This window comes from Glossina fuscipes, unplaced genomic scaffold, assembly GCF_014805625.2.
Source record: "Glossina fuscipes isolate IAEA_lab_2018 unplaced genomic scaffold, Yale_Gfus_2 221, whole genome shotgun sequence".
NCBI classification, from domain to species: domain Eukaryota; kingdom Metazoa; phylum Arthropoda; class Insecta; order Diptera; family Glossinidae; genus Glossina; species Glossina fuscipes.
The window spans coordinates 2,219,511-2,244,795 of NW_023998564.1; the positions used below are offsets into that span (position 1 = coordinate 2,219,511).

General features: G+C 34.8%; 1 protein-coding gene and 1 long non-coding RNA gene across 18 annotated transcripts in view; both read right to left on the reverse strand.

The window, feature by feature from the left end:
- The window catches only part of LOC119642190 (PDZ and LIM domain protein Zasp), a 117,810-nt gene that overhangs the window by 1,066 nt on the left and 91,459 nt on the right, over window positions 1–25,285 (reverse strand). For 3 of the 17 annotated variants that reach the window (XM_038041198.1, XM_038041202.1, XM_038041201.1), the window contains exons 7-11: window positions 24,294–24,488; window positions 21,423–21,522; window positions 12,566–12,829; window positions 10,325–10,502; window positions 1,206–5,430 (exon numbers count right to left, since the gene is read on the reverse strand). In XM_038041198.1, the coding sequence (XP_037897126.1) occupies window positions 1,206–5,430; window positions 10,325–10,502; window positions 12,566–12,829; window positions 21,423–21,522; window positions 24,294–24,488 (4,962 nt within the window). Of the gene's footprint in view, window positions 1–87; window positions 1,013–1,205; window positions 5,431–9,745; window positions 9,905–10,324; window positions 10,503–12,565; window positions 12,830–13,105; window positions 13,772–14,747; window positions 14,818–20,014; window positions 20,384–21,422; window positions 21,523–24,293; window positions 24,489–25,285 lie in introns of those variants that run through there. The other 14 variants (XM_038041205.1, XM_038041206.1, XM_038041216.1 and 11 more) reach the window with 13 other exon arrangements.
- LOC119642192 lies at window positions 13,902–15,106 on the reverse strand. Its single transcript, XR_005247970.1, has 3 exons — window positions 14,864–15,106; window positions 14,129–14,283; window positions 13,902–13,967 (listed from the first exon to the last, which is right to left on the reverse strand). It is a non-coding gene; the product is annotated as an uncharacterized LOC119642192 (long non-coding RNA).

Sequence of the window (25,285 nt, forward strand, 5' to 3'; positions counted from 1 at the left end):
TGTAAGGAAGGCATGCGTTTTGTTATATAGCTTGCTTCTAATAAAAATTTTAACATGAACCTCACTAAGCACAAGCAGAATACTTACGCTGTAATCTCTTTATGGCACTGACAACACATAGGTCTCTTACCATCCTTAACCAACTGACTTACGACTTCTTCATTTTCCGCCGACATGGGTCTATCAGAATTTGTGCTTCCTAAAGCCTTCACGTATATTCCAAAGCCCGAATTATGTTGAGTACAATCATTGTTATTGGTGCGATTTTGTTGCGTATTGTTTTCAATATAAGAACGCCTATCGGTCGCATGGCTGGCTCGACGGTTTGAACCTCCATTGTTACGATATATCACAGTTTCTGAGTGTGGCAAAGGATCTGCATTCGTCAATGCGATTGATGCCAAAGGCTGCAAAGTCTCTGCATTCTTGCTTTCATGTTTGGAATGTCCAGTTATGAAAGACAAAGACTTGCTTTTATTATCGCACATGTCCAGCGCTTGGTTCGTAGGATGGTTGGTTAATAGTTTTCCTGCGTTTATGACTTCAGTCGAGCTTTGTTGGTTCTGGTTTGGGTTTCTTTCGAGAGTCTGCTGAAGCGTTCCCACTGGTTTTAAAGCTGCTGGCTCGGTGGGGTTAATTTCTTTGAAATTATCAAGATCCAAGCGTTTTCTCGCAACTAAAGGACTTCGGGGCGAAGTAGATGTTTGGTTATTAAGCGAATTTAAATTATTCTTGCTCTGCAAAGGTGGTCCCCCGTTGGCCAAACGAGCTTCCAACATATCGGATATCACTTTACCGGCCTCGATCATAAAATTATTCGTTTTCGTCCCCAAATTCATTTTACCAATCGATTCGGACAACATGACAGTAGCTTCATCATCGGGCGCGAGAATGTGCTCAAGTGTTTCAGTTTTAGTAGGCAAAGCGTATTTAACCTTAGAACTACTTAAAGCATTACTGGACTTACGACTGGGCAAAGTGCCACTAATATTACCCATCTTTAGGGCAGGCTCTGGAAAAATGAGAACAACACAAGACAAAGAGAACAGTTGCCGAGGTTAGTAAGATATAGAAATCATGCAAATTACTCTTCAAAATATTAAAAAAAAAGGGAACTTGAATTAACATAACAGTCACATTCGAAAAGTAACATCTCTTGAATTTCTGAAAATGCTTAAATTGGAACATGCTTGCTTAGTGTTCACCTGATCTGGGTATTGCAACTGTTGCACAATGGCACTCGGACCCCGGGTCCGACGGCTTTATTTATAATGCCTCGTCCACGTTTAGGAGCCGAAGTAGCTCCATAAGCGCCACCTTTAGAAGCCATTCCACCTGAAGAACCATCAGCAACATTAGATCCAATATTATAGTTAGTTGATGTTGGAACAGCTGTTGTAGTCGGAGCTGGTGCTGTTAATGGTGTTTGCATTACTGACTGTGGTGCTGCAAAGCTTGTAGCTCTAGTTTGCGGTGGTTCAAAATCAGTTAAACCTGCAGAAGCGTTTGGCCGATAGTTGTTATTGTAGTTGTTCACAGACGGCGTTTGTACCGGCTGCTGCGATTTGCAGCAAGTGTCACGAGAGCCACACAAAGCGCCCATTGTTGGGCATACGTTTTGAGACGTAGTGCTTGTGTATTGGTTAGTGGCGATGCTAGTCGCATAAGCTTGATTAGTAGCAGAAGCTTTAGTTAAACTGCAGCTAACGGCGTTAGCTTGTCTTTGTTGTTGTTGTTGTGAGCATGATGCGACTGAAGATGAAATGTTACTTGAATATGCGCTTAATGATTTCTGTTGTTGTTGCTTTGCGGAAACCACAGATGCTTCATGCACATTTGACAGGTGCTCTTGGGGTTGCATTGTTTTGCCTGCAAACGAACTAACCATTTTGATATCAGGAGCTCCAGAAACGACATAACTCGCGGTTTTAGATTCACTGTAAGAAGGTACCATTGGTTTACTTGGGAAAAGTGCAGCACCTCCTTCACCATGGACTTCAGGAAATTTTGTTTCTGTCAAGTTGGCAGCGCGAGCACTAATGGCCTGCGATTGGCTACTTAAGTTTGAAATTTCTTCTTCCAAACCCGACAAACGTTTTGCTTGATTAGCGACATATCCGGTTTTTCCATAGCTTTGGCGACGTTCAGAACTCGCATTCTGAGATCCAGTACGTATTTCAGTTGTTTTTGCACTTGAAGTATGTTCGAATTCTTCAGTTACTTTGCGTCTGCGCTCTATTTGTACGTTACCCATTTGCGTTTTTGTGTGACTTTCCAATTGGCTTTGTTTTTGTTCTTCCAATCGGGATTCTTTCTCGGTTTTTTGTACCACAACGTTACCGACTTTCAATTGATCATGTTTCTCAGGTTTTTCCATATAGCTTTGCATAGCCGATTGGCTGCTGGTCTCAGTGTGAGCCAAAAGTTGACCCTGTTGTTTTGCTTGTTGAGCCCCTAAATAACTTTGACCTGTGGTAATAGATCCCGCCTGCAACATACGTTGTGAGACAGATGCCATTTCATCGTCCTTTAATCGGGGTGCTCGTATAGCTGCCAATGGATTTGGTGGCGGACCAGGAGCTGGGGAACGTGCACGATCTGGCAAAGGAGATACTGAACAACGATCATAAAGTTTACCGTGAGTTGGGGCACATTCATCAAAGCATAACTTTTCGGGTGTTTGATAGGGTGGAATTATAGGCGCCGGCTTATTCGTGAAAGAAGATGGCGTATATGGTCTGGATGGTGTCTGCGATTCATCCCTAATCATGTGTTCATCTATAGATTGAAAAGCCATTGTTACTGGGCCAGACCGGTCTTCAATTATAATAGGTACGGTGGTAGGCACCGTGTGTTGCGTACAAGCGTTCGAATTTGCCAAGGTTGCAGATTGCTGTTGCCTTTGTTCACTGACTCTTTGTTGATAATTTGAGACAGTTGAAGCACTTGTGATTGAACTTTGGGCAACAGTGGAACTTGCACTTGTTTGTGCGCACAATTTAGCCACAGGCTTATGCACAGCATTGCTCTCAACTCCATCTGCCACTCTAGGAGTTTTGGGTGTATCTACAAAAGCTAGGGGGACGTTTTCACGCAATTCAGACGGTTCAGGAGTGCGCACAGGGCTTTGAGTAGGCAAGACTGTCCAGTTACGTTGATATTTTGGCAAGGTTTCTGGTCGGTGGAGACCAGATAATGTTGCTTTTTGCTTCATGTGACTAAGCGGGGACGGTGGTGGAAATATCACTTCAGAGTGTTCAAGATCTTCAGCCGTCTCTTGAATGATTTCTTGGGTATCGATCTTTGAGGAAACGGTTTTAGCAGTTGCGGATTCATATGTGGAGGAATACGATGACTTTTGCTCTTGAGTTAAATTCGAGGAAGCATGTGATCTGATGGACATTTGTTGGACTGCGGAAGAGGAGTTAGTGGAAGAGCTTTGTTTGGCAGAGGAATATAAAGTGGACTCGTCACGTTTGTTAGTTTGCTGTGTGGTTCTAATGTTGGTTTGTTGTTGCTGTTGTTGTTGTTGTTTTAGTTGCTCTTGGAGCTCTTGCTCCTTTTTTGTGAAATAATCACGTCTTTTATGATAGCGCTCGTGAGCGCTGCAATACTTTTGAAATTCGAGATTGGTTTCATCTTTTGCATAGGACAATGAATGTTTTGGAGGATCTGTAGAGGACAAAGGTTCGCGGGAACACTGGAATGCTTGCATGGCCGCAAATGCTTTACTTTGTTTTCTCTCGGTTGTGTAAAATTCCATTGCTGTCTCTTTCCTTAGACCAAGCTCTTCTTCCCTATCCAGTATTTGAAATTGCAATTTTTTCTTTTCTTGTTCTTTTTGTTTTTCTTCAAACATATGAGTAGCATTTTCAGGATTGAGTGGTGTGTAGGGCCGCTCAGGCGCCGTGGCCAAAGCATCGGTTAGAGTCAATCGCTCTTTAGGAGTAGGTAAATCCAACAGATGTATGGGTACATCGCGATCGAAATGACCTTCGAATGGTCGTTCTGGGGCAACTGTAAGGGCACTGACAAAAGGTGACTTGGGTCGATAGTCTTCACGCAGGTAAGGTTTCATATCGATAGGAGGGGGCATGTAGGCTTCAGTTTCTTCGGGTAAAGGTATACCTTGTGAAGAAGGTGGGACAAACTTCAACGGAAATTCAGGGGCAGTGGTTATAGCTTTTGTTAGCCATGAACCTTGAGGAGGATTTTCGCGAAATATTACAGTCTCTTCAGGCTCGGCAGAAGGAGGTCTTTCAAAGGGTTCGGGTGCATTATCATTTGGTGGGCGATCAGGAATTTCTTTGACGACTTCCGGATCGCTTCCAGCTTGACAACAGCACTCGTCGCAAGGAGTAGGTGGGGGCAAACAATCCATCATATGAAAAGGTACCTCAGGTGCTGTGGTCAAAACGGCGACCATGGGATTTATCCATTGTTTCGGTACAGGATTAGGAATTTTTGTAGGAGGAATCTGACGTACGGGGGCAATATCTATTTTAATTTCAGGAGTAGGTTGAAAGATTCTTTGGCTTTCAAGTATCTGGGAACGATCTTCTTTAATTAAACAGTCTTGTTCATTAACAGTCTCTTCTGTGTCGTTGTCTTTTTGTAATTCTGGTAACTGTTCATCTGAGTTTGATTCATTATCTTCTTTACCTTCACTAAGTTGCTCCGGTATTAAATCGACTTCTTTTACTTCGGGTTTATCGACAAATGCCACATGCCGTGAAGCTTGGTTGTTAGATTGCGGCACAGGGCTGGGAGTAACTTCTCTTACCATGTCCACCAATTTAAAAGTGTTTAATGAAGGAGCCAAAGTTTCTGCGCACTCTTGAGTGCTGCGACGGCCAGACAAATACTCAGCAGAGGTAAGATTGAAATGTTCATGATGCTCTTGCTGTCTTTGTTGCATTGCAGCCACTTCCATATCCATGTGATAATCGAAGTCAGAGCCAGACTGCTCATATAACTGTTGCATTTGGTAAGCATGTACCTGAGCGGCGTACATACGTTGGTATTCCTCAGAAGTTGTGGTAGTAGTAGTTGAAGTAGAGGTGTAACTATCAGAGCCAGATTCACATTCTGTATGCTGTACAGCGTTAGTTAATTGAGGCGCAGAACGACTTTGCCAATGACATTTGGTCGATTCTTGATTTTCTGAACAAGAGGAAAGGTGTTTACCTGTCGTTATGGATAGTTCCAACTTTTCTACGGGTTTTTCTTCGAGTGGCTTGACAGCAATGTGCTGAGTTCCCGGTGGTGCTATATAAAGAGGCGTTGCAGTGGGAGTTCGACGATTTTCATCCTCAGGAGGTGGCCAAACCAATGGCCCACGACTTTGCTTATTTGCCTGCTCAACTTCGTAATCGTCCTCAAAATACGTTTCGGCATGTTGCGGATGCAAGCTTTGCTCAGAGGGCTCTTCTAATTACGAGCACGTAGAAGACGGACAAGGTATTTTGTTTTCAAACAAAAAAAGAAGAAGCGTAGTACACAACAACAGACCGTAGATGTGAATACGAATTTGGTAATGTTGTTTGGATATGGTATGGATTGTCAATTGATTGTTGCAATGTGTGTGATATCAGTATTTTACAGAAAAAATTAGTAGTTTGTTTTTTGATTTAATACAGAGTTCAGAAGAGAAAAAAAATTTTTCTATGTTAGATTCGTTGTTGAAAGCAGCAGCAGCAATTAAACTAATTGTTAAACAAAGGCTTGTGCTTAAAGTAATGAAGGTGTAATGAGTGGCAATCAGTATTAGCGAACGTAGCAGCATGCGTTTTCAGAAGTAACAATTCAATATAATCTGTATCTTATAGTAAAATATTATTGCGCTTTTTATACATTTAGAAGCACTTATTATAATATTTGGGAAATTTAAGCAACACTTCGCGCTCATAATTTGATTACAAGGGGTACATGTATTTTAAATCATTTTTGAAATAACCTATCACTTTGCAGATTATATAATTAAAGCGGAGCAAAAATGTTAAAAATAACAAACTGTTTTATGTTACAATTAAGTTCGCATGAAAAGGCAGAAGGATTAAAAATGATTTCAATCAATTTAATACTTTTTTTATATTCTATAGTGAAGGGTTTTTTATTAAAGATTCCTCTCAACGGTCACATTCTATTTATTATTTCTGTTAGAACACTTTCTATAATTTCCCTAAAATTAACGAATATATGCCGGAGAAGCCGAGTGGATAAGAGCCGCGACTATCAAGTCAGTGTCCGGGGATCAAATATCAAATGCGATCGATATTTCTTTGCTCGTAGCTACGGTGTGTGCTCAGTCGGTAAAGGCATAACACTTGTCGATTGGACACACAAGTGCTACGCCACGGGCACTACCGCCCTATTTCTTACTCTTTCCGGCCTTTTCCTTCTAATAGTCACCGTCCTACACGAATAAATTTTTCGAAATTAAATTATCGAAGAGATGGCTGTTCTTCATAATATCGACTAGGCGATAAATTCATATTATTATTCATTCTCTCCCGTAAGGCTCTCATATTCTCGTCATTCCAGGCTAATTCCAAGTACAGGCATCCCTCGCTTATCAGGGTACATCTGGCATGATTTAAATAAAAGTTTGTATAACAAGGTTTTGATTTAACACGATACGATCAAACCGCATCAAGCGAGGGACGAATGTACAATCTTTTCATAAAACATTCAATTAATCTTCTCTAGCGACTGTAAACGAAAATCAGACCGCTGCTGTCAGAGCTACACCTGACTTTGATTAAAAATTTGTATAATACGTACCTGTTTGGAAAGGGAAAATTTGTCTATTTTCATAAGATGATACGAGGAAAAGTATAATAATTAATGTCATAACATAATAATATTAAAAGAAGAAGATAAGAATGAGATCCCACTTATGGAGAAACCCTTCATAAGAAAAAAAGAAATTATTACAATTATGCAGACAACTTTCGTTAATTTTTATTTGAAGTAAAACATGTAATGAATCAAACATTGAAAGAGAAAATAATTGGGAAAGATATTCAAATCATTCAACCATATTTTTAATTAAAAACAAGAGTATTTAGTAAACGCCTCTTTTTTAGAGGTTCGATGGAGTACAGGATAGAAAGTACCGATATACCAAATGGAAGGCAAGATTCGCTGGAGGCTTTTCACATTCAACAATAGGAGTTACCTACAGTTATGGGGGAAGAAAATGTATAGAACAGATAATTTAGTTTACAAAGAAATTTTTTAGATATTCGTTAGTACTTAAAGCGGAAAACATTATGATACGTTAGTTCAAGTAAATTACAAATAGGTTCGCTTATTACGTATATGTTTCCATAGCATATCCCCCTTCCTCTGCAAACAAACGATGACAGAAAGGTGTTCTACGCGCTAAGCACCTCACTGATTTAATCACCCAATTTTTGCTTGATGTGGACGCACGTTTTATTATGCTGAACTTGTCTGTCCGTCTATCTCTCTGTCAGCCCATCGTGTTTGTTTTTTTTCAACCTAAAGGTTGCAAATTTTCGAGATATTTCGATAAAATTTGGTACATCGACATATTTTTGCTTCAGGACGAACGGTATTGAAACTGGTTCGAATCGAGCCGCACTCTCTGGATAAAGCCTTATGTTGAAAAGTCGTTACATGAATAGCTTTAGGGTGGGAAAGGGTACTGGCTTAACTTTTAAAAATCAATTCAACTTGATCTATTCAATAACTAACAAGAAAGAAAATCATAGGGATACTGTCAGACTGACCTATTTACCGATCAAAAGTATATAGAAACATTTCGTGGTCCTTACAGGTCAGTTTTCAATTACTTTACAAAGCCCTTATGATGAAAAAGATAATGAACAGTATTTCTTACTTATCTCGGCATGGGGGTAAGGAAAACCTCCTGTTATGTATACTTCCTTTTTACCCATAACTGCAGACTCTTTCGTTTATAAATAATTATATATAGTTTCATTACTTTTGTACTGAATATGTATTTTTTCATAAACTGAAACTCGTTTGTATACGATTTCTTTACATGTATACTAGTTAATTTCAACGTGAATGCGAACAAATTTCGTGAATGGTGTGTTGCCATCAATTTCTATTTCTGTTTAACAACTTTTTCACACCTAACTTCGCAATGACCCTTACTCTTATTTTGAAAGTCAAACAGATGGAAATTGTGTACAGATAGCCTGCAATTCACATTAATGTAAATGAAACGTATACAAATATGATATATGCGACCTGCTTTGAGACGAATCCTTGATACCCGTATTTGAAAATTAGGATTGTTCTGTTTTCGGATCAAGGTCTTAAATTTGACATTATAATATTGGAATTTTCGGGGTTTCGGGTTAGTTACTAAAAGTAATGTGGGTTAATTGTTTTTCAGCAGGCATTTAAGGAAACTTCCCGGGATATATGGACGAACAGTGCACCGGGATATATACCAATAACGGTCAACTTTACAGACGCGCAAGTTCTTAAAAAATTTCGTGATTGCAGATAGCAACATCCAGCGAAATATAAAGAGGAACGAATAAAGAAATAAAAATTCGGCTATGCATTCTTTTATTTTCAAAACTGCCTCGCTTTGGAAAATGGATATCAATCTTCAGCTAAAACAATTTTTACTGCTGAGACGGGCAAGGATTGTTATGGCAACAAAGACTACATAGGATAAATATATCAGTAATACTTAATATATAGACTGTAACGACTGGAATATCAAATCTAGGACATCCTTATTAATTATACATCCCATAAATATGGAAAAGAAAAATTACGACCGTACGCAATTGTACAACGAATGGTGCAAATTATGAATGCACTTGTATTGAAATTTACTTTTACTACCATCGTACAGCAATGCACCTCTGTTACAGTTGTTGTCAGTTTCCGTTTCCTCTCTGGTTATTCTTTTTTCTTTATTATATTACATTTAATTTAACATTTTTTTATACATGTAAGCAACGCAGGCGTTCACACGCATACACAAAAGTTTCTTAAAAAATGTTATATATGTATATACATATACATAGATATATAAATATATATGTATAACATATATGTATATGTAGTGTTTGTATGTGTGGAAATTAATAAATTTATTGTATCAATATTGAAGGATATTCAACTTTATAAGCAAATAAAAATACATACGAAGGGATATGCATCTAGGCGTGTGTATGTATACATATCCATAACCGTATATATAAACATATGTATATACCTATACATACGTTTGTAGATATGTATATATGTGTAATTGTATATGTAAAGATGATAAATACACAATTATGTAAATAAGCCTTCATTTTTGCGTATACAATAAATATCAACACGAATATAAGTACACACACATATATATACAAATATATATACAGTAACATACAGACCATCCATACACAGCAAGAACAGAGTAGAAGTGTTGACAACTTTATTTGCACCTAAGGTTTTGAAGAAACAGTAACTACGCATACATATGTACATACGCATAATAAGTCACGGTTTAAAAAAACAATTTTCTTACAAAGTGTTGCTTAAATTATTTTAAAGCGATTTCCACTAAACTCTGGGGTGTTTTTAAAATTTTTTTTTTTGAAAGGAGAATGCGGTTTAAAAGGCAGAGAGAGACAGGGCAAGATAGATAGCAGGTATATAGCAAGTTGCGTTTTTTTGTGTTCTGTTTTAGTATTTTGCAAATAAAAAAGAAATTAATTTTCAATTTGCTAAAGGAGTTTACCTTTATTATAGTAGTTGTTTTTGTAGTTAAACTCTTTATTATAAGAAACAGGCATAACAGTAAATCTATTGGCCCCGAAATTGGGAGTTTTTTTGTATTGTGTTGTTGCGTAATTGCTGCTATAGTTGCTGTTGTGGTACATTGATTGAACTTTGCGACCTTCGTTTTTGTTGTGGGATATGTTATAACATTCGTAGGGGTTTCGTATACACACAAACACACACACACACACAAAAAAATATATATATATAAATATAAAAGACAAGCATTTTTAACTTCAATTCATAGATTATTAAAAAAAAAAAAAAATAAAATTTTCTTTTACTTTTCGCTACAAATTAAAACTTTGAGACGAATTCATAACAAGTCTTTCTCTAAACGATCCGTTAATTAGTTTGTTATTTTAATAGTTGTTTCTTAAGTAGTTTGGTATAAATTTTTCCTCTTGTTTTATAAATCACATTTTTATAATTTAATGGAATATTTATACATATATATATATATATATATAATATATTAATATTATATTCTATTTATTTGTGCACATATATATACAAATATTCTACATAGCAAGCTTACCTTGTTGTCCTACATTGCTACGAGGCAATGTGGCGTAAGGATTGCTAATTGGCTTCGATTGGGTCGGTGGGGGTGCCGATGCACTCCATTGTTGAGGTTGCGGTGGATAAATAACTGATGATCTTGGAGTGGTAGTCGCTGGTATAGCACCAAATGGACGTACGTATCCTTGGCTGACCTGTTTTAAAGAAAACAGAAAACAATATATGCTTAAGAAATGAGAAAATATGCTTTTTTTTAAAGTAAAGTTTAAAGATCAATTATATTTATACAAATTTAAGTTCTTTTTGACATTTCTTAAAAAAAAAGGAAATATTTGCTTACTTTGAATACTCAACCTATAACAAAGCGCTTTTGTACTAAACAAAGTTTGTTATTATGTTGATAGCGCATTGAATAAACTATCAAAGACTGCAGCTTTAAATTCTAAATAAATTTTGCAACCATGTTTCCTAATTACGAAGTATATGTACATATATATCTAGCCTTTATAAACAAGGGAAGGTATACCTTTTAAAATATTTAATCTTGTCTCTGTTTCTTTGACGTTTTTATATTTATTCTACACTGATTTAAATCATGCCGACTTTATTCCCGATGCTGATATACAAGTCGACTCCACCTAAAAATCCATTTTATTTCCGAAAATTCCCTATACGACCTGTCAAAATCTTACGTCACTACGACCATTGGTTACCCTACCTTTACTTTCAAAAAAAGGAAAAGTGCGATTTTCGGGCCTTGATTAAACTTTGCTCCTGGATCGGAGAAAACACCTTTCACACTCAACCTCAGAACGCATTGGCAGGAAAACTGTCACGGTAACTATTTGCCGTGGAAACTAATAGCATGTAACCTGGCGATTATGAACTGTATCATACAGACAGAATTTGTAGCAAGGGTTTATCGTGGGTTCCTGCCTGAAAGGCTTAACCCCACGGTGGCCCAAGCCACATTAAGCGTATTACGCCCCCTGGCGAGTTAGACAATCCCCACAGAGTAGGCGCCTATACAACACCAGAGTCCAGAACGGTTTATTGTGTATGGAACAATGAACCCCACTCTGGTCAGTGGTGAGGCCTAGCTGCACTCAAATTGTTCCACTTTGGCTAGGAACTTGCCAACCACAACCGCCACGAGTACTCCCCGAAGGGCCGCACCCAAGCAGACAATTACAATCGGCAATAAAAGTAACCACTTCGCATAAAACATTAAAACTTATTCTCATTAATCAAAAACGGATATTGTAAGAGATAGCTGACATTTTAAAGATATAAAAAGATAATGTATTCATGATTAGATGTGAGCAGTAAGCCATGGGAAATCATTTTTCCAAAAGAGCGTAGAATTTAATCAAAGTGGAACAAAAATATCAATGTGCTACTCATTCGGAACTCTGTTTGGAGCTACTTTACCAAAATAGAACGGACTACCCCGCGTTATATGGTGATGGATTAGACGTGGGCTCATTACCATCCCCTTGAATCGGCAATTCGGTAGCTGCAGAGATCCCAGTGAAAGCTTTGCAGGGAATCCCCCAATTGAAATAAAATATCAGATCAAAGGTCGTAATAAAAGCTCGGTTAGAACCCGTTCCGAAAAGTTCGAATTGTTCGCAAATTACACCCAGTCTGGCCGAAACTACATAAATACAGATAACCGGATTTACGATTCCACGGCGGCGGGAAACAACTTGCGAATGCAAGATATCTTTATCCCCGACCATAAAAACACAAAGAACCGTATAATGCATCGTTTTCGTGTAGGATAGTGCGAATTACTTGCATTATAAGAGACATGATTGCACGAAGTTCAGTTTTTCCATCCCACTTTTTGTAATGGTGACCTTCTCAATAACAGGCAACAGACGAGTCAATGAATGTGGATTTCTCGTTTGTTGAAGAATACATATATGTGTATCGAGTGCGTATTGTTTCCGTCTTCTCTTTCTCTTCAACGATATTTGATTTTATTTTAATTAATATTTTTTGATCTCAATAAATTACATTTTAACTATAAAAATATTAAAAATAACTAATGATACATGAAATTATAAAAAAAATTTTTTTTTTAAATTTAAAAATATTGAGAAATAAACTTTTGTTATATAAAACACAATAGGCATGCATTTTAGTATATTTTATAGCCGTGCAATTGACATAACGTATACAACAAAAACAATAACAATAATAATACGTTTAAGCGTTAAGCGTTTAATGTTTGCTGTTGATTGACACTTACCTTGTAATTAACATTCGATCCCTTGCCGGGAGGTACGACGCTACGTATAACATTACCCGTTAATGTAACATATTCAAATGGTTTATCGCCATTATCGGCGGAGGTAATATTCGATGGCATCGTAGCCATTGTAGGGAACATTTCGTTAGTAGCGTTGGTGACGGTCGTGCAGTTGCTGTTGCAGTTACTATTAACCGAATCTCTTACTTTATCTACTTGTGATGAACTAACTATTATAGATGTTGATGCGTTCGGTGCAACAACCTGGCATGAATCAAATTTCAATTGATTATTGAAAGATGCGGCCAAAGCGGCCACACTTGTATTGTTTGCCGACGATGGTGTCGGTAATAATGAAGGTGATATAAATGGTTTAGGACTTTCGTTTCTAATGTATGTTTTAATGTTATGATTTTTTGTTTCCAATTGTTGTTTTAAAGTGCTATTGTTGTTATTAACGCTATTGTTACCAATAGTGTTAGTGTCATAGTGTTGTGTTAATAATTTATTTGAATATTCTTTTAAAAATTTATTATAGACTTTTTGTGTGAATGGCTGCTCTTGCTGTTGTTGCCGTTGTGATTGGAGATGCTGTTGTTGTTGTTGCTGCTGCTGCTGTTGACCATCATTGCTTTTATTATATACATTCAATTCATTTTCATTTTGTTTCTGCAGCAGTTGTGCATTGCTATTATTGTGACGCTGCTTCAGCGAATTCATACATAGAGCATTGTCCGACTCAACGGTTAAAGGGGGTGGTGGAGGTACTGGTGGCATTGAGATATAATTAGAGCCATCAGCTAAACCACCACCGCCGCCATTACCACTGCAGCCGCTGATTGTGCCACCCCCCCCATGGCCTAACGATGATGAAGATGATGACGTTTGCCTTGAGTGTATGGGTGAACTGCCAAAACGATCCAATGACAAAGTTGATGCTGTCGTTTCATTATGCTGTTGCTGATTACAATTGTACGGTAAAGGCGATAGGGACTGAGAGGAATTGGTGATATTGGAGCCCGTGGATAATGATGATAAACTACTATATGTACGTGTATGCTGATTGTGAAGTTGTTGTTGCTGTTGTTGTTGTTGTTCTGTTGTGATATTTACTGTATTCGGATATGTTTGATTTTCGTATTGTTGCAATTGTGTCGGCGATGGCGGTGGTGGCAGTGGTAAGTCTACAATAGAATTGTCTTCATGCTGTTGTTTAAATATTATCATCGAAAAATCGTAGGTGCGCACAACATACACCAGCGTTGGTACATGTTAGCAGATAGAGTATGGTACAAACAGAAGCAAGCGATAGCAGAAAAAAAAAATTTTTTTTTTAAATTTTTTTCGCGAATGAATGCAAATTATAATTAATTATTATGATGAGCGTGTAAGCGTGTTGAAGCTTAAATATGAGAAATCATGACAGTGTATCGCCTATACTCTAAAGATTGATTAGCTTTATAACATGCTCGATACTTTAGTTGGTTCTAAATATCAGTCGGTAAAAATTCTGATCGCTTAATTTAATCTTGACTAATATTTAAAACGTTGCCGTAAGCCTACCGGTAAAACTGTAACGCATGTATTTGGACAAATGCATATAAATTGTATGACGGATGGATTTACTAATTGAATTTTTTCCTGTTCGTTTCAGTTCATATGTCATATAACAGTCAGTCATTCGTGACACTAATCAATATTTTTCGTTTCTATTTTTTCTTAATGAAAAAATAAATCAGAACAGATATCTCAATATAAACGCATATATATATGTATACATATATATTTATATATATATATATATATATATATATAATATAAGTTCATTTCATGTCAACTAACAGTGCCAAGTTTTCTCGATACGGAAACCGATTCACCTGGCGTCTATTTGTCGCTCTTTTTAATTTTTTTTACAACGATTTTCAAAATTATCGCAAACACTCTTAAGAATAGAATTAATTCCGGTATTTATTTATAAACTGCTATTTAATAACTTTAGTTTGGTTATGAAGTACAATTAAATATAAGTTTCTTTCTTTTAATAAAAATCTTTTTAAATACCCTCAGCTTTTACGGAGATTATTAGGTCAAGGTCACTGACTTTCAAACACAAAGGAAGACTTTTTGAAGAGTTTTATACAAAAGTTTAAAAATCTTGAAAAAATCCAATTTAGCCACCCACTGTCAACATCAAAGCACTCATGGAAGAATTCCGGTAATTTTTTTAAAAATATTTTAATTATTCTATAACTAGTTATGTAATTTTATTAGCACTAAATAAAAAAAAATTACAAAAACCTAATAATTTGTTTGCTTGAAAGTTTAACAATAATATTTTCCAAGTTCGTTTAAAATAGAGTTCGTAATTCAGCCTAAAATATATCAAAAAACCAAAAAAAAAATATTATATATAAGAAACGAAGAACTCGGAGCAGAATGCGTCGTTTTCGCCAAGCGATTGAACCGTATTTACGTGAATTAGAACGAAAGTAAAAAATCAAACTAAACGTATATTGACAATATATACTACATAATGCTATCCGCAGGTATCAACCAAAAAAGATGTGTTCACAAATAGCTCGACAACAGATAACTTCCGTTTAACGAAGTACCCAAGAATCGCATGTCATTATCTTACAAAAAAGAAGGAAAAAACTCTCTTAAGTAGTATTACTATTGCATACCGGAGGAAACGAAAAACTGTCCCCAAATAATTTTTTCTAAGTGAACATTTCATTTTTTGAATTAAATTATATCCGCGTTATACTAAGTTAACGTTTAGATATAAATAAGTACACTTATCCTTCGACTTACGTAGAACTTTTTCTAAACGCTTTGTAACAAGTTTACTATTACAGTAAAAAATTTCATCTTTTAAACGACATTTTATTCGCATTATTTTAACTTATTTTTCATATAAGTAGATAAGTATGTCTTTCCTTTTAATTTTTGTATACGACTTTATTTTTCAACTCGTCACTCAACGCTGGATGGAATTTATGAAAAACTGGTTTAAACCTCACATATTTTCAATGCCCATAATCTTTAACATAAAGACTGATTAAAATGATATTAAAATCGTCCTGCTGTAAGACTTCCCTACTAAACATTAAGACTAGTGCTGCTTGGTCCCCTGCTTTGTCGATATGGTGGAATTAAAATTTTATCGTAAATAGTGGCCGTACTATTTTCTGACTGAACATGAAGATGATCCTGACGAACAGCGTTTCAGAAATATTTTCACAAGATCTTTCACAAGTTGTAGACATAGATATGAAAGAGTTGTCAGCAGTTTCTCCGAGGTTTAGTTTTAATTTCTCCCATATTGCGGACGTGCAAATAGCCAAATCACATCGAATTTTCAATCTCACATTTTTCATCAATCGGAAAGTGTGCGGAATTTCTGATTCGTTTCCTCCTTTTTGCGACTATGGTAAGTCAGCAAAAATAGGATCAAAACGAGCGCTTTTGTTAGAAATAGGCGTATAACATGGGCATCTCGAAAACTAGGCCACGTAAGAAAAAAGGGATTCTAAGCATTTAGAAATATATTCATATAAATAAACGTCACCGAAAAGGTTTGGAAAATTACATGCTTTATAACCATCTTTTTATAACCTCAAATATTGAAAAGTGCTTAGTAGTTCTAGTATTAATTCTTCTTAGTTGTCAAAAAATTGTTCCATCTTTTTTTTAATGCGGCGAATCGATCAGTGCGTATCATCTACTCATGTAACACGGTAGCGGTCAGGAAAAAGCGAAGAAAGGGAAGATATACGTATATCGGGAGGTGACCGCAGTCCAGTGTATGTTTACAATCGATCACTAATTGAGTGCCCACTGTATCTCCACCAAACTAGAAGTCTACCGCGCAGAGATTTGCACCGGCGAACGCATATTTTGTTAGACGCAACTCTTATCTACCCATTTACTTTTGCAGATAATATAAAAACTATGTCAAATATATAATAGCACAAGTCATACTAAATGTATTTTTAATTTCCTCGAATCCTTCTCTGCCATTTCTCATGTCTCCACTTTCTAGTCACAGATACATAAAACCCTTCTCGTTCCCCTTTCTTCTCTCCTCTAACTATAACGTTTTCTAAACACTATGTAGAGAAGGTTCCCTGATTAAAGTAAAAAAAAAAAAATTATTCCGCTAGCCTTCGCTAGCCTCCTTGAATCGCGTTTCATATTACTCTCATCTATTCTATTATTATCGCACTACTCATTCATCTTTTTCAATAATTTTCTGCTCCCGATGCGAGTCATTAACACCATCCAAACAGGACGATACTCTATTCATTGTGTTGTCAAAATGAATTTCACTGGGCAAGTTCATACAGTTAGAAAAAGAGTTTACTAAACATGGATTATCAGTGGTTTTTTATATGTCGAGTATTTTCTTTTAACTATTCATTGCATCCCATTCAATGAAAAACTCGTTCCCCTTATTGAATCCTAACATTGTTTTCCACCACGCTGTAAAGTTATGAAACTACCGATGCATGTAAATGAAATTGAAAGCAATACTGTCAAAATATTAATACTTTAAAATTTGTTCTTTGAATATAGACTTGAAGCTAACAGACTTTTATACAAGACTTTGCACTCCGAAATTTTCCTTAGTCTTATACAAGGAGAGAGTTTAATTGCATTAAGAACGGTTTTTTGCAAATAACAATTGAGATTTTGATTACATTTAACACGTCGACGGAAATAAATGCTATTGCATACGTTTTCAGCAGGACGCAATATGACGTAAATGCTACAACGTTCCAATTTTGAAGCCAATTACTTTGCATTTAATTTTTATATAACTTTACTATATTAATAATAATTAGTTGAAAACTAGGACCTATCTTTTTGGGGATGTCACGCCATTTAATGTGTATATGCAATTACATTGTGGCTACCCTTACAAAATATTTCTAAACAAATTTCGAGTATTGTTACTAATTTTAAAACAAATGTCAATTTTTGGACGTGACTGAAATTTTCACGGTCCCTCAATGTTTGGAAAATGAAAACACTTTTCAAGAAGTGAATTCACTTTAAATTTCCTTTAAGACATTTTTCAATTTTTTTATGAATAAGAACAAGTGTACACTTTTTGTTTTCTTTTTAAATAGTACCCTTAAAAAGTATAAAAATCTACATAATCAATGTTCATAGCTTCTTAAAGACAGGATCTGTCACGCAATTCACAGCATAGGTGTATTCGCTTATTTACTTGTTATTAGTAAACAGGACATGTATACAATGTATTGAGAGATTTTCATTTATGTGTTTCGAATATATTTTAGTTTTACTCTTCTAGAATAAATTTAAATTGTCTTTGTTGTTTTCTTTTAGCTACATGATTGAAAATAAAAAAAAAATAATTATAATTCAAAGTATAAATAAACTTACGAATAAGTGTGCAATAGTCGACTTGAAAAACTTTTCGTGATTTCTTAAAATAGTTTTAGTGAGCATATAATGAAAGCATGAGAAACGAACCTTTGCATACGAATATTTTCGAAGGAACATAGAGAACTGAGCGATTTTCTTTTTCTCTCAGGAAAAAACTTTTAACTAAAGACTTCATTGATCACTTTCAAGTCTGAGTTGTAATTAACTAAAAGTTAACCAAAAGTAATAATTCGAAATGAATTAAACTATAAAAATTGAACACAGGTTAAATTTAACTACCATGAGTTAAAAATAATGTTAAGTTAACTTTACGTAAAATTAATTAAATTTAAGTAAATTTTAAACACAAAGTAAATTCAATTTAACTTTTGGTTTAGGAACTGAAGTTAATCCTAAGTTAAAATTAACTTGTTTAAAATTACTTCCTTAAATTTAGTGTAATTTTAGTTTTAAGCTAGCCAAAGTTTATATACCGTTGCAAAGTATGACTGTAAAATGTGAAATGTGTGATAAGATCTTTTAGCTTTAAGTTGGGCTTAAGTTAATGTTAGAGTCTTTTCTGTAACTTTGCTATATCTTTTATAACTATAGTATTGCAAATATAAGCCTTGCCTGACGAAGCTATACAGGAAATTTGTTTAAGTCCAATAAACAGCTATTCTGTATTTATTTAAAATGAAAGATATTTGACCTAAACTATCCAAGCCCTTCTTAAACTTGTAACTAGTCCATCTCAAAAGATGTCGTTAGTTTTTAACTTCAGCTAAAGTCAATCTTATTGTTATGAGTTAGTAATATGCTCGCGAATTCTGATTGCATAAGAAATCTAACTTTTGTCTAACAGACTATCCGTTATATGTGCAAAGGAGAAAGTGATTTTTCGATCAGTATAAAATTACTACTCTTATCTTTATGAACAAATTGGGATACAAAATATTTAATTTATTTCCTAAAAAAACACTGTTAAGAGGTATTAAGAAAAATTTTTTTAATCTTTAATCAGCTATGTCTAAGATATTTTACTGTATTGCACGATAAGGGGAAGTTAATATACGTCCACCTAAAAGAGTGTTGAATGGGAATGGGGATATACGTTCTCTAAACCCGGAATTTGATTCAAGCTTAAGATATTGGAAGCTACTGTTTTTGTCCGTAATGTTATGATTAAGAGAAACATCTAATGTTTGCCTATTAATTAGAGGAATTTACGTATATAAAGAAATATAATATTAACAAGTGCAAGTTCAATTGTTCAGATTAACTTTAGGTTAAAGTTTAAATTTATTGAGATAGTAATGTGTATAAATATTTTTATTCTACAAAATTCTTAAAATTATTGAAATTAAGCTCACGTTAAAGTCAAAAACCTTATATAGTGGTAGGTACGCTGAATTTTTCGTAGGGTGACTGTCAAGTGAAATAAAAATAGAACAAAATCAACACCATGAGGCATACGTTGAAAAAATAAAAACAGCACACCTTTCTTGCTATGAAGTATTTTATATGCACATAAGTGCATATTCTTTCAAATAGCTTACGTGTATACGGTATTCTGTGTGTTAATCGGTGCATGTGACAAATTTAAAAGCAAATCAACGAGAAGAACAAAAAAAAAAATCAATTTAAATTTAGTTTTAAGATTAAAATAAAAATGTCGACAAAAACATAAATGAATAAATAAATGAAATTTCAGTTGAATGACTATGCACAGGCAGGCAGCATTCGAAAAAGGTTTAAATTTAATCAGTAAATCAAAATCCATTAACGCGTACATTTAATGCATCGATTAAATCGTAATCACATCATAAAAGTTGAAACAGGTGCACAATAGCAATCAAATAAAACTTGCTAACGGCAAACATAAATACAAAGCATTTATTTTCTCATCATACATAAACGCATCACACACATATATTTTTGTAAGTAGGAACATATATTAAATTGCACTCGCATCCGTCGCACCCTTTTAGCATCATTTAAGCAAAAACACTTGTAAAACTAAATGAAATTATAATAAAAAGCATTTTTTTTTTTTTTTTTTTTGATAACAAAAATAATTAATTTTCTTTCTTTTTTTTTATTTCATTTTTGTACGTAGATGAGCGAAGCGCCTAAAACAGGCTTTATTTTAAAAACCGGTTTTTCCTTCTTTTCTTTATTTTGTGTTTGTTTTGAATGCTTATATTATTAGAAGGGTATTTTTTTACGGTTTTTTTTTTAATGGTATGTATCCTGGAGTACATTTGGCGTTGGATACGTGTTTATGTTTGCATTTCAAGAAAATGAAATCCGTTATCCCTTCTTACGAACTCCTAGCATCGTATATGGGAGTGTGTTCCATTTTAAATTTGGAACAATTAAAGAACGAATATTTCTAACAGAAGTCTGCATTCTCCCCTCCTAAGGTGACAAATGGAGAAAGAAGAAAGGAGGAAAAAGGTCAGAGAGGGACGAAAAAAGAAGGGTGGAAAGTGATAGATAGGGAAGAAAGGGAAAAACGGCAAAGAATGTTAGAGGAAGAGGGAGAAAAGGAAAGAAAGAAAGCAAAAGAGAAAGCACAAAAAAAGAAAGAGCCAAAAAGAAGGATAGAAAGACAAAAAAAGCGATTAAAAAACGGAACAAAAGATGGATAAGAAGGTAGCTAATGTGTTATTGGGTCGATCGTTCAATTTTAAACTTTCGTGCTTCATGACGATGATTTTAAAAACCATAAGAACAGATGGATGATGAATAGAATGATCGTCACAATTAAATCCAAAGGAAAGACTTACGCTAGTTTATGCGGAAAACTTCTCTGTTTAATTTTCAGAATTTAATGAAAAAAAAAGAACTTTTCTGTTAGGATTGAATTTTACATGTCTGAGACGACGTTCAATCAATGATCCCGGGGGTCTTGTGTTAATTGCAAAATATTTTCATATATCTTTCTTTCTTTCGTTTTGATATAAATAAAGCCCTTTGCCACCTCGATAGGAAAACAATGAGTTGGAAGGATCTTTTTACAATGTATAAATTGTATTATTTACGTAATTCAACTTTTGTTTATAAATGCAGATTGTTGGTTCTTTTTATAAGAGCCTCTAGCTAATGTGTCTTTCACTTTAGAATTAAAAAATGAAATAAAAAAATTCGTTTCTAGTTTTCGATTTTTTCCTTTTCTTTTGTGAAGTGAGCAGAAGCATGGTTTCGTGTTTTTGTTCTAAAGTTTTACAAGTGATCAAAACAATATCTCGTACTTAAATGAATGATAGTATGCGGTATTCGGTAGTAGTGTTACTAAGTGCAAGTAGTGAAATAAAGAAGTTAGTGTTATCCTCTGTGTTTGCCTTTCTTCGGCAACTTCTTCTCCCTTTTTTCGCTCAAACCATCAATACACAATGCGTTGTGAATGGAATGTTTAATCACCTATTCGACATATAATACGTACGTATACACTTACCGATGATGGGGTCGGTGTTCCGGAATTGCCATTAGCTACGCCATTGTAACCGTGAGCACTCAAGGCCGAAGAGATTGTCGAGGCGCTTAATTTAGTGTTCCTGCAATAAATAAGTAAGAAAAAAGAAAATACAAAAAGATTGTATTGCAACGTACATTGGATTTCCATCTGGAACGATATGTAATAAATAATACACGTAGGAAAACCATATTGATTGGGTAGGTCGACTATTACATACCCTACACCAATTCGCTTTATTTGGAGATAATTGATAATACATTAAACATTGCACATTACTTTTATGTAAACGTGTTATTTTCATGAAAGCCCTTACATACAAGGATGTTCAAAACATTAATTAAAGTGGCCGAAATTTAGCAAAACCAACTTACTTGTCAAGGGTCTGACTGGAGGTTGAACCCTACAGGTTGATAGACCTCGGACAGACAGAGGGACAGATAAGCTTTGATCAATTTGCAAATATACTCTGTATAATAAAAGATGGGTCGTGGTGTTGCATACGTCCGCAAAAGTTAATATACCTTATATAACAAGTGGTGTAGGGTATAAAAAGTAAATAAGAGAGAGCACTTCATCCCCTTTTAAGTGAAGCTTGAATGCATATTGTTGTTAGATAGTAACCGTACACTCTCCATTCCTCCCTGTTTTTAGTTAACACAAATTCCAGATCTGGGGGAGATGAGGGGACGGTTTTTTTTGATCTTTTTTCAATCATTTCACTTCCTTAAAGCTCTTGGTTGACATAAATGTTATCATTAACCCATAAAATTATAATTGAATTTTTTGGGATTTCTAGTTATCGTGCTTTGTTTTTGTGACAACATGTAGAACATGTATGTCAGTAACCCGAACCTTATAACTTGTTATATGTTGTGGACAAAAGATTCTTTAAATTTTGTGAAAGAATGTTTGAAATTAAATATTGTGTCTTCTATGGTGACTAATGACAACTGATCAGAATATATAGTGTCAGAACACATAAATATATTAATTGCGTTATCTTTTAATTCTTCAACACAAAAGATATGTAGGCGTATTACATCAACGGGAACGAAAGTCCCAGTCTTTTTATTCCCACCAAAGAAGCTTGGAATTATATTGATTTTGGCAACATTTTTCCAATACTCAGAAACGAGCTTTAGACATATATTTTTGGTCAGCATCAAGTGTTCAGCAGCCTGAATCATCGTCTCTTGATTTGCTGATTTCTTAAAGAAGAAGCACCATCATATTTTTCTCAACTTGTTATTGAAATTGAGGACAAAAGACACGTCGACACTTGAACATAAGCTCACAAAAACCTCTCCTCTTTGGATTTTTTCTTTGCTCTTCATAAACTAATAAGGGTAAAAATTAGTTCGATTCCTTTTTTGTGATCGAAAATACGTTTATTTAAAAAACAACAACAAAATAACAAACTGTATAGAAAGGGTTATCAAAGTTTTGTCCGACAATGGCTACTACCTTTTGCCATTTCTCGGGCAAGTTTGGAATTCAATCTCGAAAAAATAGCATATCTTTTGAGACTATCCCAAAGCAACCCAAATTCGAATATCGTGAAATAAAAAATTAGTAGCATCATTCCAACAAGGAAAGTTAATGGGAAACTATCAAAACTATGGCAGAGATTGATCGCGAGGCGACTTTCAGTATGAAATATCAGAAATTAAACTTTGTTGTCATGCAGGGATTTTTTCTGTTGATACATTAGTACGGCAGGCGGTTAAAAATGTGGTCTGAACCCATCCAAATTTAATGCACCTATTTAGTATGCCGATTATTTTGAATTAGTTTTTGCCAAGAAATATTGAAAATTGCAGGCACTACGGGAGAGCTGCTTGTAAATCCATCGCCAATAGGGTTTACATTTAGACCAATACATATCATTGTGTATCGAATTTCGTACAAATAGCAAAAAAGTTGCAACTCACCGGCTTAAGACAAAATTACGTGAACAGAGATCAAACAAAATAGACTGATGGGCTTATCTTGACTTCGAAAATGATTTTAAATCCAGCGATATAAAAAAAGAGTAAGTCTATCTAATAAAACCTTCTCGATGTCATATGTTTTCGTAAAAACTTAATGTACCGCATGGTAAATATAAGAAAACTGTTTTTAATTATTAATCAAAAAATGTGATTGATTCAAATTTTCTTTTGAAAAAAATATTCATAAATATTTAATATTAGATTGTAAAACAGTATAAACGAGTAATAATAACAGGAAATGTTAACAAACGAAATAGATTTTTTAAATATAAAAATAAAATTAATACAAGTTAAGAAATAAATAAACAAGTATTTTGTGCACATAGTGTACACGAAAAGCATATAATCAAAATTGTAAGCATCACCCAACGTAGGTAAGTGTGTATTGCTTATCGGATACTGTGTGCCAATATTCATTGAATGATGAATTGTATGCATATATGTAAATATTCATAAAACTCACAAATGTTTGTAGATGAAATTGGTTGTGCATATACAAGTGTACACAACGTAGCTATGGTGCATTTATATGCACATCAACAATAAATTTACCATATCATGATATACAAAATAACAAAAAAAAAAAAAATTTAAAAAACATACAAATATGATAAATTCAGACAGAAAAGCAAATGTGAAAAGAGAGAGAAAGATGAAGACAAGCACAGTAAACAAAATCAAATAATAAATGAATGACAAGCATTACGTGATACATGTACGAATGCATTACAAAAGTAATAATACGAATATATTTAAATATATTTGAATTATTTTTTGTATCGCAACGCATACACACGCACACGAAAGCAAAAGCCGTCATTCCAAATTGGTGACCATGTATTTCAAACGACATACTTACGGTTTAATAGGCACTGGCACATAACCCTCAGTGCCGGCTGGTGGATTTTGTAATGCCGCTAATTTAGCATGAATGTCGCAGTAGAGCTTGTTATTGAAATTATAGTAGCCCTGATTTTTCAATGACGTACCACAAGTAGCGCACTTGAAGCATTCAACGTGTAAATTCTTATCCTTGATGCGTACAAAAACACCACTGCAGTTTACATATTAATTGGTACAATAGAGCACAATTTAAAAACAAAATAAAAACAAAAGAATACTAATTAATAAACCGTTTTATCAACTTGCAATTTAAAAAGAATCATTTAAGTGGCCAGAAGGAAATGGTGGGGAAAGAGGGTATATGAGGACGTACGATCCTGACATAAAAAGCCAGTAAATTCAAACACATTCGTCATGATTAAAAAAAAGAAGAAAAAAAGACGAATAATAATGGAAAGATAAATAATAGCATACATAATTATAAGAATTGTTGTAACCACAATAGCAGTGAGAGTGCATACTAATAACATCGCATGCACTTGTAAAGCTTGCTAACCGATTATCATACATAACAAATGATATGGATTAGCATTAAGACTTTAGGTCAGTTTTACTATTTTTGTCCACCCCTCTATTTACCTACTAGTCTTGGTATTGGGATGCATGACCTGAATTAGCAATCTGACAAATGTCATTAGGTAGGAGTCATGAAGAAAGTCTAAAATATACATTCGGAGTGAAGGAAGTGCTTGCGCCAAGTATACCCGTCTTGAGTCAGGTTATCCACATAACACTACCCAGGCATTTGTGCACCCTTTGGCGGCTTATGTAAGATTAAAAATAACTTAAAACAGTCAATAAACTTACATCCGTTCGAAAACTCTGAGAAAGATGGATTGTATGGTTACAGTTTCCTTGCCCGTCTTGGCTATAAGCCGGTAGTGCGTACTCCGCGTTCCTCCACTAATTAAAAAAGTATATGTCAAACTCTAGGTTTCCTTCCTAATA